Genomic DNA, 16,436 nt, shown 5'->3' on the forward strand with positions numbered 1-16,436 from the left:
CAGAATGCTGGAGGTTACTCCCCCTCCCTGACCACAGTGAGCTGTGACCGGAGAACCTCTTGGACATTGGCATTGTTTTAAATCACTCCATCTAGTTCCAAACTGGTGAGCTTCTCCTTTAACGCAACAAAGCCATTAATCAAATCTCCTTAAAGAAATTGCTCACTCACTGCATTTGGAACTGCTATTAACACTGGGTTGATTTGTCCCAGCAGTGACACTTTTTTCTCCCCACACCCTTCTAAAGATTGACATATGCCATGCAAAAGACATTTTATAGATGTTGAGATGGCAATAAACCTGATAGAACCTAGAATACTGTTGTAAAGGCTAAGGAATAGAAGGTCTTTTTGATAAACAGATTGTCCCATGGTGACTTTATGCCTGGATGGTGCTGCTTATGGCTGCTATTGGGGAGGACATAAATGCATCTTTACACATGGAAGAATAGTTTATCTAGCCTAACTTTCTTCTTGCTGATTAAGTTTCTGTGTGTGGGAACAAGAACTTTACAACCTTATGGTAATGTGTTTCTCTAAAGAGCTTCTAAAGTACCCATGTAAGTACATTTAAGAAAAATAGAGTAAGGATGATTTTCGAAGCTGTACGGAGGATAACAAATGCTCTGGAGAACTTGGCTTCTGAAAGTAAGCTATAATGCAGAGCTTGAAAAGTTACTTTCAAGAAGAATGCGTTGAATGAGCCCCAGAGCATCATCTCCTCATTTCTCAGTGATGGTTGGCTTCAGCGTCTCATTATGTTCATTTTTCTTAAAAGTAACTTTCTGTGCATGGTTCCAAAAGTGATTTCTTGCCTGCATTCCTTTTCTTGTAGCCTTTCGGAACCCTCGGATTATCAAGTCCTGTCTTTAGTGTCACAGTGGTTTCATCCCTCCTTGCCACATAAATATCACTTCCTCGGGCATTTATCCATAAACATTAAAATATAGCAGATAGTCTTTAGGGTGCCACAATATTTTTGGCTCCTTCCTTCCTTCCTTCCTTCCTTCCTTCCTTCCTTCCTTCCTTCCTTCCTTCCTTCCTTCCTTCCTTCCTTCCTTCCTTCCTTCCTTCCTTCCTTCCTTCCTTCCTTCCTTCCTTCCTTCCTTCCTTCCTTCCTTCCTTCCTTCCTTCCTTCCTTCCTTCCTTCCTTCCTTCCTTCCTTCCTTCCTTCCTTCCTTCCTTCCTTCCTTCCTTCCTTCCTTCCTTCCTTCCTTCCTTCCTTCCTTCCTTCCTTCCTTCCTTCCTTCCTTCCTTCCTTCCTTCCTTCCTTCCTTCCTTCCTTCCTTCCTTCCTTCCTTCCTTCCTTCCTTCCTTCCTTCCTTCCTTCCTTCCTTCCTTCCTTCCTTCCTTCCTTCCTTCCTTCCTTCCTTCCTTCCTTCCTTCCTTCCTTCCTTCCTTCCTTCCTTCCTTCCTTCCTTCCTTTCTTTCTTTCTTTCTTTCTTTCTTTCTTTCTTTCTTTCTTTCTTTCTTTCGCCGGATATGCTAGCACAGGCTAATATAGCTACTTCTTTTAGAACTGCAACAATAGTGGTTTCCCTATACCTTTCAATGAACATATACTGGTTTTTCCTTCATTAAAAAGTTGTGTAGCGTCTGGACCCTGCACAGAAAGGAAACTTCCTCCTGTCTTATGACGGCTAAGAACTTCCAAATGTGATAAAATGGTTACCTTTCAACATTGATATGAGTGGCACAACATGCAAATCCTGTCCAAAGTATGCCCCAAGTGGAAAAAATCAGAAAACACCCTGGCACCTGAGGCACACATGTATGGAACCAATACATGGGTGTGCCACTTTGAACCAGTGCTCTCTTACCATAGTTGAGATTCATTTAAATGGTTTACTACTCCATAACCTTGACTCATATAAATAAAAACTTGGACCCAAATTGTTGGAGGGTCTGTAAAGAAATTAGTTGCAACATTTACATTCCTGGTTCCATAATTTTTAGGTCAAGGTGATAAAAAAAGTAATAATAGAAAGATAACATCACAAAGTATGGTTATAAATCCAGCCTTGGGATTAATGAATTTATTCTTAGATTCCAAAGCACTACTACACCATAAAGAGCTAATAACTTTTGGTGTGTTGCAACTAGATGAACAATTGTTCAGTGTTGGAAGACAGGTGTGAAAATGTCAACAAATGTTTGGGCATGTAGAGTATGGACCTCCTGTCATCACTTGATTATTTTTATTTTTCCCCCCATCTTGACCCATATTAATATTGCTGCTTTTTGTTTTATTATACTGTTTTAATTCTATTTTTATTGTTAGCTGCCCAGAGTAGACTTGTGTCTAGATGGACAGGGTATAAATTTAATAAATAAATAAAATAAAATAAAATAAATAAATGGAAATTACTTTTGATGGAAAAACTCACTGTCCACTTGAAACTGAGGTACCAGAATTCCAGTATAGACTTGTTTTATAAAATCTAGCTTCTTTTATTCAGTATTGTTTCAGAGTAGTCAATTGACTAGATGGGCGAGGTATAAATGCAACAAATAAATAAATAAATTATAATAATCACGCTGATTTTCTTAGCAACCCCTCAACCACTCATGTTGATTTATGGAAATATGTGTTACCTTAACTAGTAATGCCATTTGATATGTTTACTATGTGGAGTTTGACAGTTTAGAACTATTTTATGGTTTTGTATATTGTATCTTGTAAGTTTTATTAAAACTAATTTTTTTAAAAAAGAACAAATATCTGTTGTTCACATTTCATTTGTGATAGGAAAGCAATGGAGTAACTTTTGGCAAAGGTACTCTAGCAGTTTAAAGGTTTGAAAGACAAGGCTAAAGTTTGTGTAACTTCTTTCCTGCCTGTTCAGTTTGTCTAGAAATAGTGAGAGATAATTCATTTTCTAGTGTTTTGTGTGTGTGTTTTTAAGCCATTGCTTGGTAGAATTTTAGGAAGCAGTTGCGTTGTTGATGGAAACTGAGCCATCTTTTTCTGTGTGAATGGAAGGAAAGCCAGCCACCCACTCCTTTCCTCATGCATTTTTGTTATCTGCCATAATTTTCCCTTTTTTGATTTTCTGGTTCATTACAGACAGTGTGCTGAATGAAACACTGCGGTTGACAGCAGCTCCTTTTATCAGCCGAGAAGTTCTTCAGGACATGCTTCTGACACTGCCAGATTGCAGAGAGTATCACTTAAGAAAGGGAGATAGGCTTTGCCTTTTTCCATACGTAAGCCCACAAATGGACCCCGAAATCTATGAAGAGCCAGAGGTAAAGTGGTGTCATTCTAAATCATGTTCCATATAACAGCCTCCTCTGCAGATTCCTTTTTCCTTTTGCCTTAGCTGAACTTGCTGCTCATATGGGATCTGTGATGCAATTGGTAACATCTTATGTCCTTCATATGGCCTGTTACCTGTGGTGCAGAGATAAATATTTAGTGCAGCTCGTCATGGCTGTACCCCACCCCAACCAAACTCCCAAGGAGAGTCCAAAAAGTATAGGCAGTTGCCTTGATCCATATTAACAAACCAGTTCTAGCCATTGCTGTCCTTTCCAGGAGCAGGTCTTGTATGGAGCTAATGGGACTTAATTACTCATTCAGAACCAAGTACTTTGCATTAAAACAGGAATATCTCACAATATTATATTGCTGCTGGATTGCAGTTTAGCTTTGAGGGAGCAGAGGGACCCAAGGAAAAACTCAGATGGTGTCATTGCCCCTGTAAATATAGAGGTCCCAGCTTGCTGATCCTATAAGCCCTGACTCCCCTAAAACTCTGGCTCAAACCCTTAAAAAAACTAACTACACACTGTTTACGTGGAACCAGAATCACATGTTTAAGCAAAGTAGCACTCTAGGCAGGAGGGTGTGTTTTCCAGGATTCTTCACACAAGACTATCAGAGAAACGAGTGCGTCTGATTTTGTACAAGTGGTTTCTGGGCAATGGTCTGAAGGTTCGCTGAAAGTGAGGAAAATATGCACAATTTCTAGTGGTCAGGAAATAAGGCTTGGATGCTCTGCAGTGCTTTTTTCCATGACTCCAAAAGGAGTCCTGCAAAAAATATGCAGACATGTCTTTAAGTACCTTATACCACATAATCGATAGAATCCTGTTGTACAACTGCATGGAAATAAATCCTGACCATGTCATCAGCGATGGACATTAATCTTTATTTTAAAGCATCTTCCCCCACTCCTCAGGTTTTGAGACTCCCTAGGGATACCTTTTGACCTGGGGAAGCCTTTTGGTGCCTTAGGATTGGGGAAGGGTCAGCCTTTAATGCCCCCAAATCACTTCGGATCAATTGGGACCTCCAGCAGCAATTTTCTGATGTGAAAAACGCCCTCCCCTCTGTCCTGAGGCTTCCCCAGTTTGAGGGGGATCTCTAGGGGTGGGGGAGGGCACAGGAAGCTTTGAAATAAAGATTGACAGCTTACAGCTGATGAGGTCATCAGGATGTACCTGTGCACAGTTACACAACATGGTTTCAACCTAAATGTAAGATGTGGGGATTGAGAACCGCACTAGCATAGACACAGAAAAACAACAAGACGGAAGCCCTTCTGTATAACATCTTGACTTTCTGATTTTGCAAGCTTTCCAACCTGCAGTTTAGTGAAGGAATACACAGGGACCAGAGGGATAGTTTGTGGCTGTCACAATGTTTAAACATCTTTGCTTGACACTTGAACTGTGTCAGAAGCACATGAGCTGTGATAATCAGATCTGGCCTCTTTCAGCTGGGAATATCATTCAGTGTTCTCCTTTTCAGAGAGCACATAAAGATGTTCCTGGGAACAACATCTCAGTGGATCTATGCAACTGCCCAAATACTGCAAATAAGATGTGAATTTATTGATATTAATTTCTTTGTCTAAATCTACCTCTTTGTCTAAACTGCAAAAACCTGGTTCACACATGCATGGACTTCTCTTAAGTTCTAAATACTTGAGTCCTCTCCATTCAATGACTGACTGACTATCAAATATTAAATTTTTTTCCAATGAATTCCTCTGACAAACATTATAAATATTGATAAAAAGTTCTGTGTTGTTGGATTGGTGACAGCTCATTCGCACATGAAATGATTTTAAATTCATCTGTGAACAATTGCAGGTAATATATTTTTGCTCAAAAGATTTGCTCTCTGTCCTAGGTGCAAAAATGACAAATTTTTGGATGTGTATTTAAGATCTCAAAATAGAATTAAGTAAACAATAATAAATGAAGAGCAGCTCCTATTCCTTATGAAGAGTGAAACTTCTGTTTGGCCGTTGCTATGACAACTGTCTAAAGCACATTTAAAAATATATCAACATGGTTTCTGCTTTCTAGTGTTCCTAATCTGCCTCCTCATTTTATCCCCCTTAATTTTCTCTCTCTTAGCAAAGAATCAAGCTGGTATTCCTTTATCTTTATCTTATAAGCAGTTTCCAAATTACCATTATGAAAGAAACAATGGTGATATCGTTGTAATACAAGTCTCATTAAATTATTGTTTGTAAGATTAAATGATGTTCACCTGTGTCCCAATAAGCAATTAAATTCTCACCATCTGTTCCAGGAAAAAAATGATTTAAAAAATAATAATTGGGGGGGGGGGGGAAGCAAAACAACAACAATAACCAAAAACCCCTTAATCTCATATTATATGGAATCCCAGGGAAATATAAGGGGGGAAAATCACCAAAATGTTTTGTGGCATCTTGAAAGGTTTTATTTAGGCATAAGCTTTCATGGGCATAATCCATGCTTTCTGATGCATGGAGCTACCTTGGATTCACCCTACAGAATCCTGAGATTTGCAGTTTGCTGGAATATTTAAAATTCTGCACTAGAACATTCTTGTATACTCAGTTCAATCAAAGCAGAAAATATTAAATACTTCACCGAACTACAAATTCCATAGGATGGAACAATTGCAGTGGAAGTAGTATCAGAGTGTTATAACTACAGATGTGCATGAATCAGAAAAATGATGATTCATTTTGATTTCTGATTCCTCAAGGTTGACGAATCGTAAATTACAAATTTATGATTTTTTCCTGACAAATCAACTTAAAACTCTATAAAATGCCTCCCCAAGAACCTAGAGACACCACATTTGCAGAGTAGTTCCCCTGACTCTCTTCTACAAGACCTGAAAATTTGTGAACGTTGGGTTTTGGATGTCTGAGTTATACACCAACAAGGAGCCCCCCCCATTAAAGTCCCCCTAGGTACCTAGAGACACTAACATTACAGAGAAACTTCCCCCAACTCTCCTCCACAATCCCTCCAAGTTTGGGCTTCAGACATCCAAGTTATATACCCACAAAGTGCCCCCCCCAGCTAGCTTGAGGAAACCCAATCTTCACTAAACTTGAAGGGGTTGTAGAGGAGAGTCATGGGAATTTTCCCTGCAATTTTGGTGTCTCTAAGTGCCGGGGGGGGCATTTTATAGCAAACCAAATAGACAAACAAAAAATCACCAAAAAAAAATCTTGATTCATATTTGTTGGGGTCATTGATTTGTACAGCTATGAATTGATGAATCAGTGATTTTTTTGAATAATTTGGTGATTCTTTTTTTAATTTGTGCCCATCTCTAGTTATAACTCTACAACGTAGACAAGCTCTACATCAGAATCCAGCCCAGTGAATTCTAAAATTTATTTATTTATTTATTTGTACCCCACCCATCTGGTCTTATGACCACTCTAGGCGGCTGGATAGCTCAGTGGTTTAGGCACCTGGCTGTGGAATGAGAATCTGGTAGTTTGATTCTCCGCTGTGTCTCCTGTGAGTAGACCCAGCTTGAGTGGCCTTGGGCAAGCTGCACATTCCCAGGGCTGCCCCAGAAGAAGGGAATGGTAAACCACTTCTGAGTATTCTCTATTCTGGAAAACCCTGGAAGGGGTTGCTATAAGTCTGAATTGATATGACGGCACATTGTTGTTATTGTTGTTGCTTCTGTCCCCTTAAAGCTCCAAATGCAGTTTTGGCATGTCTTAAAGTCCTGCACCCTCTGTTTTAAACATTACTTGACTCTGTTTATTTATTTGTATTTATTTAGTCCCATTTATAGCCTACTTTTCAGCCGATGAAGGGGCTAAACACTGAAAGGACAGGTTTTTCTCACTTTTGTCTTCTTTCTTTTCCCCTCAGAAATTCAAGTACAACCGGTTTCTCAATGCAGACTGCACTGAAAAAACAGACTTCTATAAAGGAGGGAGAAAGCTCAAATATTACACTATGCCGTGGGGAGCAGGAATCAACGTTTGTATTGGAAAGTTCCACGCAGTCAATAGCATCAAACTGTGAGTGAATGCATAACATTGACACAACACCCATCTCTGGCTGCAGTATAGAACAAAAGAAGCCAGCATTGACTTGGAGCAGAAATTAAACCTTTCAAATAAAGAGAGAAAAGAAGAAGAAAAAGTGTTAATCTGGTGCCATTTCAGTTGTTCCCATGTGTGAATGATAAATGGAACCATTTATAAAACAGGAGATGAAGTCTCACATCTTTTTCATCTTCTAACTTATTGCTTATAATTGTCCCATAGATCAGGCGTGCTGCAGAATTTTTGACTCCTCCAGCCCTACCTAGCTGAGCTGAACAGAGTCTGCCAGGTCTGTCCTGCCAGGGTTTGGCAACCCACACCTGTCATGCAGGCTCAGAACTTGGAAAAGTTACATTTTTGGACTACAGTCCTAGAATTGCGCATGTCACTTGGGTAATACCTTTCAACAACATTTTTTCTAAGCCTTGAGCAGACTGCAGGAATGAGGTTCATGAACAGTGGCACTGGCAAACATAAAGAGAATGTGGCAAATTGGTCTTCATAGGAGCTCTCGCACCATCCAGGCTGATTCGGCGCCTTCGTTTCTAACCCCAGCCCCCAGTGCTTCGCCTGCTCACTCCCTGACCTCACCATTGCTCATATAGCTGAAATGCAATAGATCACTCCTCTTTCGTTTCATTTTCTTTACAGAGTTTGGTCTTTCTTTATTCGTGTTAGTGTGTTGCACAATTAATTACAGACCTATATGAAATATAGATTAAAAAAAAACAAATTAAAATGCTAAGAGAATTAAACTATTTTTTTACCAGAACCAGGCTATTTCAATAGTGATATCTCAGCCATTTATTAGATCTTTGGTACATGTGGTGGGGCATAAATTGCATGCTCATAAATGTTGCATTGATTGAGTTTCTCCAAAGTCACAGAACATTTGTTCTGTATCCAAGTAGCCCCGTTTTCCTGCAGTGAGCTATCGCTTTATGATGGGTTTTTTGCGACCACTATTGCGATCGCAAAACAATGGTTCCAATGAGGTTTTTTTGCTTGGCATCAATTAGGAGCCTGCTTCGCGAACCGTTTGTTCACTTAATGACAATTTTTTGGCTCAGCAAAATGGCTTCCCTTCGTAAAATGGCTTCCCTTCCTTCGGAAAGTGGCGGTTTTCCGGACAGAAGCTTCACATTACAGGGAATTAGAACAGCTGATCAGTGGTTCTCTATGGGCAATCTTCGCTGGACGATGAGGTATTTCCCCCATTGGAACGAATTGACCAGTTTTCGATGCATTTCAATGAGGTTTTTACTTTCGCTTGACGATTATTTCACTTAACAGCAATTTTAATGGAATGCATTATCTTCGTCAAGCGGGGCACCACTGTACACTGTATAGGGCTGGATTCCACCACCTTCCCCTATCCAAGCAGAAGATAAACAGGACACATTTTTACAAGGTCTGACTCTAGGGGGCGCTGCTAATCCCCGTTTCAAAGCCATAGAGCCAGTGTTTGTCCATCGTTTCCATGGTCATGTGGTCAGCACAACTAGACATGGAACGCCATTACCTTCCCACCGAGATGGTCCCTATTTATCTACTTACATTTTTACATGCTTTCAAATTGCTAGGCGGCAGGTTAGAACACTATAATAAAGTGCACTAAGCTCGTCAACTAACCACATTCATCGTTTTAATACCTCGGTATCTTCTTTAACCTTCCCCTAAGCAATTTTCTCACCTTTGCATCACATCTCTCCCTGGCAAAACTAAATGTCTTCTTCTTTGCTCTAGAATCTCTCTCCCCCGTTGTGCTTCTTCCTCTCAATCTGACTAACGGACACTAAATTCTAATCCCCTCCTTGTCCCTCCTTCACAGGGTTCCAAATGTCATGATAGGCAGAGACAGAAGGACAGCCACGAATGCCATGGTACCCCCTTTTTCAAAAATTAATGAATGAATTAAAAGAGCCCTATGCGGCACTTTGGGGTGCACTGTGGAGAAAAGTTCCAGGTGCACCTATCATTTTCACTCATCACAAGACCTCTAGAGCCGCAAAGGGCTTTTGAGGAAATAAAGATGGTGGGAACACTTGGGACTCTGATACACAGTTGTGCCCAGTTCCCTTTTCAAAATTACATGCCCACACAATGGCTGAAATCTTGTTGCCTGGTTAAGCAAGTAGCTTAGCTTTTGGAAGTGAATTGCCATAAGTTAGAAATAATTAAATAGACTTTTGAGTCACGTTGAGTCAGCATGCCACAGATCATGCCTATGAAGATTTCTTATGGCAACTCCTGTCCAAAAGTTGCACCATTTGCATAGCTGCCCAACAGAATGTCAGCCCCAGTGTTGCTGCAACCACCACTGCTCTTTCAGGACCTCCAAGCTTCAAAGCCTTGAACGTGTGCCTTGTGGTCAAGGCCTAGCAGTGCTAGAATTCATCAGCCCTGGGTGGATCATCATCTTACAAAGCCGATGGGCTGTGCTCAGCTTCTTGAGTGAAAAAGTAACTCAGCCTGCCCTAGATAGCAAAATGTGAGATGTACGTTTAGGGATAAACTGTTGCTAAATGGTCCCTTGCCTATGGGCATCACAGCACATCCATGATTTATTCTGCCTGCTTTGGAGGAAGTGGAAACAGCTTATGTTCTGATTCCCAGGCAATTTACAGAGCATGGCCTGTTTTGCTTTAGCAGCGCAAGCAGACTGTGTGCCTTCAGACTTACTTCAGGCACTTCAGAGTCCGAATGATGTGGGTTTTTCAAAGGACTGGATGAAGCCGTGGAAGACAGCCATAATAGCTCTGTGGACAGAGGCAGCAGAACTGTAAATATCAGATGCTGTACAAAACTAAACTACTAAAGGGTAAAAATTAGAGGATGGTTTTACGGAAGCAGCTTGTTGGCTGCTTTTGGATACAGAATGCTGGATCTCAGTCTGATTGACAAAAAGACAATTCCTACATTCATATCTTAAATCAATGGTTTCTGACACCTTTTTTGGATTATAGAACCCAGAATGTGGTGAAAACTGAGTGGACGCACTTGCTCCTCTCTGAATTATACAGTAGTTAAGAATGTAATTCCAGTTTAAAAAAGATTCCCCACACCAACACCACAGTCACAAATTTCAAAGTAACAGGAAGGAAATCAAAGAAAAGGAAGAGTTTAGTACCTAGTTCTCAGATGTACTGAAATATATTCATGGACCACTACCCTCTCAGAGATCTATGGACCACAGCTTAAGAACCTTTGCCTTAAATGGCTCTGTGAGTGTGTGTATGTGCAACAGAGAGACATTTTAGGCAAGGCTGATAAATCATTATTGTTGGTTATAGGATAGCTTTGTAGGACAGCTTTTGCTATATGCAAAAGGGGACAGAACGTCTATAACGTTGAGAGTGCTTTGCCATGGTTATACGCTGTCTAGTCAGAACTGCCTCATAGCGATCCTAATAGAGCTTTCAAGGTGAGTGAGATATTTGAGGAGTGGTTTTACATCTTCAGCACCTCCAGTGAGTTTCCATGGTTGAGTGGGGATTTGAACCCAGGCCTCCTGAGTCCTAATCTGCCACTCTACCCACTACAAATGAAGGGCTTCTGATTCTCAGTTGCTTAACAATTATGTCAACAGAATGAGTTCCCTCTCCTTGTTAAATTACATTAATGAACCAATAAAAAGCTTGAAATTTACCAGGAAGGGAATTTCATGTGGCAAGCTTCTCAGAGTCACCATGGTCTTTAATTCCATCTGTCTTCTATCACAATGGCTTTATTTGCTGAACTCATGGTTTTTGGAAAATGCAAAGTCAATCCTGCACAGTCTGAAGTTTCCCCTTTCTTGAATTACGTTATACAAGCTCTTGTCACTGAAAGCATACACAGGCTAAATATGCAGGTTTGGGGAAGTGGTAGCTGTTGGTCCCAGGTTGTTTTTTGTTTGTTTCTTTTGCGGTGCGGAGGTTATTGTAAAATTATTTTGGATTTTAGACAGCAGTTTACATGAGCAGCCTTTTTGCATTTTTGTGTTTTTTGGACTGCAACTCCCAGAATTTCCCAGGCCTTGTTGGAGTTGTGGTCCAAATACAAAAATGCACATCTTTTTTAGTGGATTCATAACACCTCTGAAATTTCAGAGTCAGAGGCCCCCACTAGCTTGGGGAAGAGGGGTGTTAGAAACGTCCCTTCTGGGTTTCAGATATTTGAATTTACCTTTATAGACAGACTGCAGCTTGTGTTAGTTGCTGTGATCAAATACCACAGAAACCAGTGAAAATGGATGTAAGTGTGTGAAGTACAGCAGCCTATCTAGCTGTAAGCCTCTGAATTCAGCAGCCATTTCTATCAGAATAAGCTGTGGATGTATTGCCGCCTGCATATGATGCCTCTGAGAGGTTTTAGCTGGGAGGGACATTTCTGGACTGGGGTGAATGTCAGTCAAGTCAGTAGCAGTCAATTGTCCGCTTTCTTCCTCAGATTCTTTTTCCCACCTTTTTTCCAGTCAAGGTCAGTGTCAGCAATGGAGTCTGTCACAAAGGGACAGTTAGAGTGATGTGTTCTATCACCTACATAACCAGCAGCTTAGTCAGTAATGAAGCTAGTTAACTAGTTAAGCTCAGTGACGCAACAAGCTAATATTTTTATACAATGATGTTTGTTTTTATCTATGAAGAACCATAAATAAACAGAAATACTTCATTATTTCTCATAAACAGGGTCTCTGGATGAATGTATTGAGATAGTAAGTGCCAGCTGAGGTAAACTAACAAATAAGGAGTGGTCCACTGAGGGAGACTTGAAGTCAATCTGCACTGTAGGATCCTGACTGAACCATTTTATCCAGTGCATAATTAGAGGAACTTTATTTAATTTTTATAAAGCCACACTTAGTTTCCTCACGCGTTCCACCCCACATAAGCACTATCAAATGTACACTGTTTTCAGCCACATATTGCAAGCTGGCATCTGACCTAGTCTGGTGTATTTTTTTAAAGTATGGGAAGCATCCCAATGAATATTTCCATGTACAAAACTCTAGCTGCAGAAGCTGCCATGGTGATCTGATGAGTTGGTGGTCACACAACTGAGTCACATGATCAGTTGTGTAAATACTGAAGAGAACACTGGGCTACAAATCCTTTGTTTTAACTGTCAGTTTTTTGTTCAGACTCTATATTCCATCTGTTTTATATGAAAGCACAAAATTTAATAATAGTACAGGCTTGATGTCTTAAGCCCTACTGATCCGATTATATTGTCTCATTTCAGGTGTGTTTTTCTCCTCTTAAGATATTTTGATTTGGAGCTGAAACATCCAGACACAAAGATCCCAGGCTTCGACAAAGAACGATACGGTTTTGGAATGCTGCAGCCAGAAACCGACGTTGTTGTTCGATACAAACTGAAAGACCAGTAGAATGGGCTCACTCTTTTTCAGACCAACTTGTTCTGGACAGTCGCTTCCTTGCTGGCAAGAAAGCAATAACTTGCTGGTTTCTGCTGGGTTTTTCATGGCACTGCTCAAATGGATAGTTTATGTTCTAGCCACGATGGGAAAAAAACAAGTCCAATTTTTAGATGTGTTCCATGACATCAGCAAGCTGCTTATATGGAAAGGTTCCTTGGCTGGCACTTTTCTCCGTACCTCTGCATGGTGTGAATGGAAAATGGTAAACAGTTTGCTATGTGAAAAGTGGCCTTTATGGGACACACACAATGAGTAAACACTGAGTATACCAGCCAATATGTCAGGCTGACTAATATCTGTCAGCTTGGGTTTATTCCAGAAGGATCCAGTGCTAGGGTATCCAACTGAAAAAGAGGACAGGGCTCCTGAGTCTTTGATTACTTGTGTGGAAGAGGAATTTTCAGTAGAAGTAGCTTGCATTATATGCAATACAGTGGTGCCTCAACTTACGGTCATAATCCATTCCAGAAGATGGACGTAACTCGAAATGGTCATAAGTTGAAGCACCATTTCCCATTGAAATGCTTTGGAATGTGTTTAATCTGTTCCGGCCAAAAACAAACAAAAAACCCACAAAAACCAAAAATAAAGCACACAGTAAGCCCCATCTGAAGGCACTGGGGCTTTAAAAAAATAACAACCAAAAATAAAGCACACAGCAAACCCCATCGGAAGGTGCTGGAGCTTAAAAACAGTAACAAAAAAACAAAAAGCACACAGCAAGCCCCATTGGAAGGCGCTGGTGCTTTAAAAAACAAAAAATAATAATAAAGCACACAGCAAGCCCCATCAGAAGGTGCTGGGGCTTTAAAAAAATAAAAAAAGCACACAGCAAGCCCCATCGGAAGGTGCTGGGGCTTTAAAAAAAAACCAAAAATAAACAACACAGCAAGCCCGATCGGAAGGTGCTGGGGCTGAAAAAATAAACACACCAAAACACAAAAAAAACCCACCACACAGCATAGAAACATAACCCTCCCCCAGCCCAAAACCACCCTGCAAAACCCTGTAAATGTACTTTCTCAGAACCAGAAAGCAGCACCAGGCAGTCAGAAGCCTTTTCCAGCGCACACACTCTAATCGTTGGGGCGAAAGGGTTACAAATAAGCTCTTCGTCGACCAAATTAGCCCTCTAATTTGAATTCCCCACCTTTTTTCCCTGCCTCTTTTGATCACAATTCAAAGCTTCTGCTGCAAGTCGAAGCAAAATTTTGCAGACAGAGCTGGTCCCAACTCAAAATGGTCATATGTCAGGACAGCCATTAGTCGAGGCACCACTGTAGCTTATGAAAGCCACCCTTCCACATAACTATTAAAGGTATAGGAGCTTTGTGTGCTTTTACAAATGGATTGGCCACCTTACCCAATGCTTGTAGCCTGTATAATTAAAATTGTAAACCGCCCGGAGAGTGCTTGTAGCACTATGGGGCGGTATATAAGTCCAATAAATAAATAAATAAAATAAATTGTATGCCACTTTCTGGGTTCTGTTAGGCTCTATTCTTTATATGAGTAATACAAACACAATGAACTTTTAAGACTGTGTAAACAAAACAACAACAAAAGTAACAGAAGCATAGCTCAAACTGCATGCTGCAAAATATATGCTCTTGAGTTAACCACTGTGCTAGAACAGGAGTTAACTGCAGGAAGATTCAAGTATGCAAATATCTCCTTGAAGCAACATCGATGAGGAACAAAGTTCCACATGTAATTATTGCCCAAAGCAGAAGATCCATAATACAAAGCTGTTCGGTGCTGGTTATACAAACTTCTAAGGACCTATATCATTCTCCGAGGTATAGCATCTGCCCTCTCCAGCTTTTTTTCCTTCTCAAGTGAAAGTTTGAATCACAGCCCCTTCCTAAGAGTTGCAGTCTATGAACATTCGGACAGCCACAAGCTGTTTAGCCCTGCTGTAAAGGGATATTTCAAATTTTTATATGGAATATAGTAATTAAAAACATTCCAGAAGCACTCATCCCATTTTTAAAAAGTCATAAGCTAGTATCTTGTTGCATCACTCTGCTGGTATAAGAGGAGTGATGTCATAAAAAGTAACAGATTAAAGGAAATTATGACTTCCTGCTTTGATTTTGGATTGTGCATGATTTGCATGCCATGAGACGGAGATGCATACAACCCAGTATCAAAACTTTAAAGTCTGCTGGGGGAAATGCTTTGCCTGTTGGATCTGCAGAGTTGTGCAACAAGATACTGATTACATATCCATGTATGTACGTGATCCAATCAATCAGTCAATCTGACCAGATGTAACACTCACTGTTCCTGAAGGCAGAGTATATGCAAGGAAAGTTGAAGGTTGTACATTCAATGGAACACAAAGTGTCGAGGTGTTAATTCACAGTCTCTCCCATTTCTGTAGACAAAAGCCTGGCCAGGACCCCTATGGATCTGTCATAAATCTTGCCCATGGCAATCAACACATATACATGTACTTCTACATTTATAGAAGCCTGTACATAAGTTCAAAGGAACATAAAGGCAATCTCTAATGAATTTACTAATAGGTACCTTGGCCATTTTGTGATCAATTGAACCTGCACCAAATGTTTGGCAATATTCGGCTACTACCATTAGTTTTTCTCAAATTCTTGATACGGCACTCCCATTATAAGCTATACTTATTTACAACCAAGTCATGAATCTTCTTGTGAACACAAATTATTTAGCTCTGATACACCTAAAATGGAAAAGCCAAGTCTTATGGTCAGTATATCCTCTTAAAAATCACTGCAAAAAGAAATGTCCAACCTGTAACAGAACTGTGTGTGTTATGCAATCCAATAAAAAGCTTAAAACAAAAACCCGGGAAGGCAGAATGGTATTGGTTAGTCCTGATCTGAAACAGACTGTCTTCCTGAGGTCTTCCTGGGCCCCTCTTGCTGCTTTAAAGGGTGCCATCTTTAAAGTTGAGTTTATGCTGCTACTGCCTGATAGTCCTTTTTAGAATATTTCTATGGCTTTATCAATATTTTTATTCTCTTGTTGTGTATTCATGTTTTTCACTGTATGTTGCCAGGAAATTTTGTAAGAAGACTAAATATAAATTTCGAAAATAAACAACAAAATATTTTGTACTGGATGTGACATGTAATACCCTAATACTTCTTGCTTTCTTTCTTTTAATAGACTACTAGCTTTTAGACTTTTTTTAGAAAGCTCATGTATCTTGTCTGGGTGGATCCCTTGGAACTAGGAAAGAAAGGTTAGCAGGATTACTATATATCAAGAAGCTATGTCTGTCTGATACAGCTCATTTACCTTCACCCTTGCTGTTAGATGAAATCAAGAGATCTAAAAATTCTGTATCGTAATATGTAGAATGTTGCCTCATTGCAGAATTCTGTTGGTTCATGGGCTTAACAGCTGCTGCTTTTAACAACAGACATTGATTTAAGCTTAAAAGCAGCTGTATATTCAGGTTTTCCTGTTATGTTATGCAGCTTAGCATGTGCTCTTAGCTCCTTATCAGAGCTAGGATTCTACACATGCATACTTAGTATTTACTTGTCTTTACCATCGCTATCCCCAGTCTAGTTTCTATTTTATAGCTATTCTGAGAACAGGCGTTTTACTAAATGGCCTTTGAGCCCCTATTATCATCTATATTTGAATCCACATTCTAGAGAAAAAGCCAGGGCTTCTGCTTTTTCTAATGGCTGGAGCAATGAACCTTTAAAT

The 16,436-nt window shown here is 40.1% G+C and overlaps 1 protein-coding gene across 2 annotated transcripts in view; it reads left to right on the plus strand.

Moving 5' to 3' along the window:
• Positions 1-15,837, plus strand: part of PTGIS (prostaglandin I2 synthase) — a 54,718-nt gene extending 38,881 nt beyond the window's left edge. For both annotated transcript variants that reach the window (XM_020779481.3, XM_078392640.1), the window contains exons 8-10: positions 3,067-3,248; positions 7,131-7,282; positions 12,533-15,837. In XM_020779481.3, coding sequence (XP_020635140.3) covers positions 3,067-3,248; positions 7,131-7,282; positions 12,533-12,680 — 482 coding nt within the window. In that variant the 3' untranslated portion in view covers positions 12,681-15,837. The remainder of the gene's footprint in view (positions 1-3,066; positions 3,249-7,130; positions 7,283-12,532) is intronic.
• The last annotated feature ends 599 nt before the right edge of the window (positions 15,838-16,436 follow it).

This window comes from Pogona vitticeps, chromosome 4 (assembly GCF_051106095.1).
Source record: "Pogona vitticeps strain Pit_001003342236 chromosome 4, PviZW2.1, whole genome shotgun sequence".
Taxonomy (NCBI): Eukaryota; Metazoa; Chordata; class Lepidosauria; order Squamata; family Agamidae; genus Pogona; species Pogona vitticeps.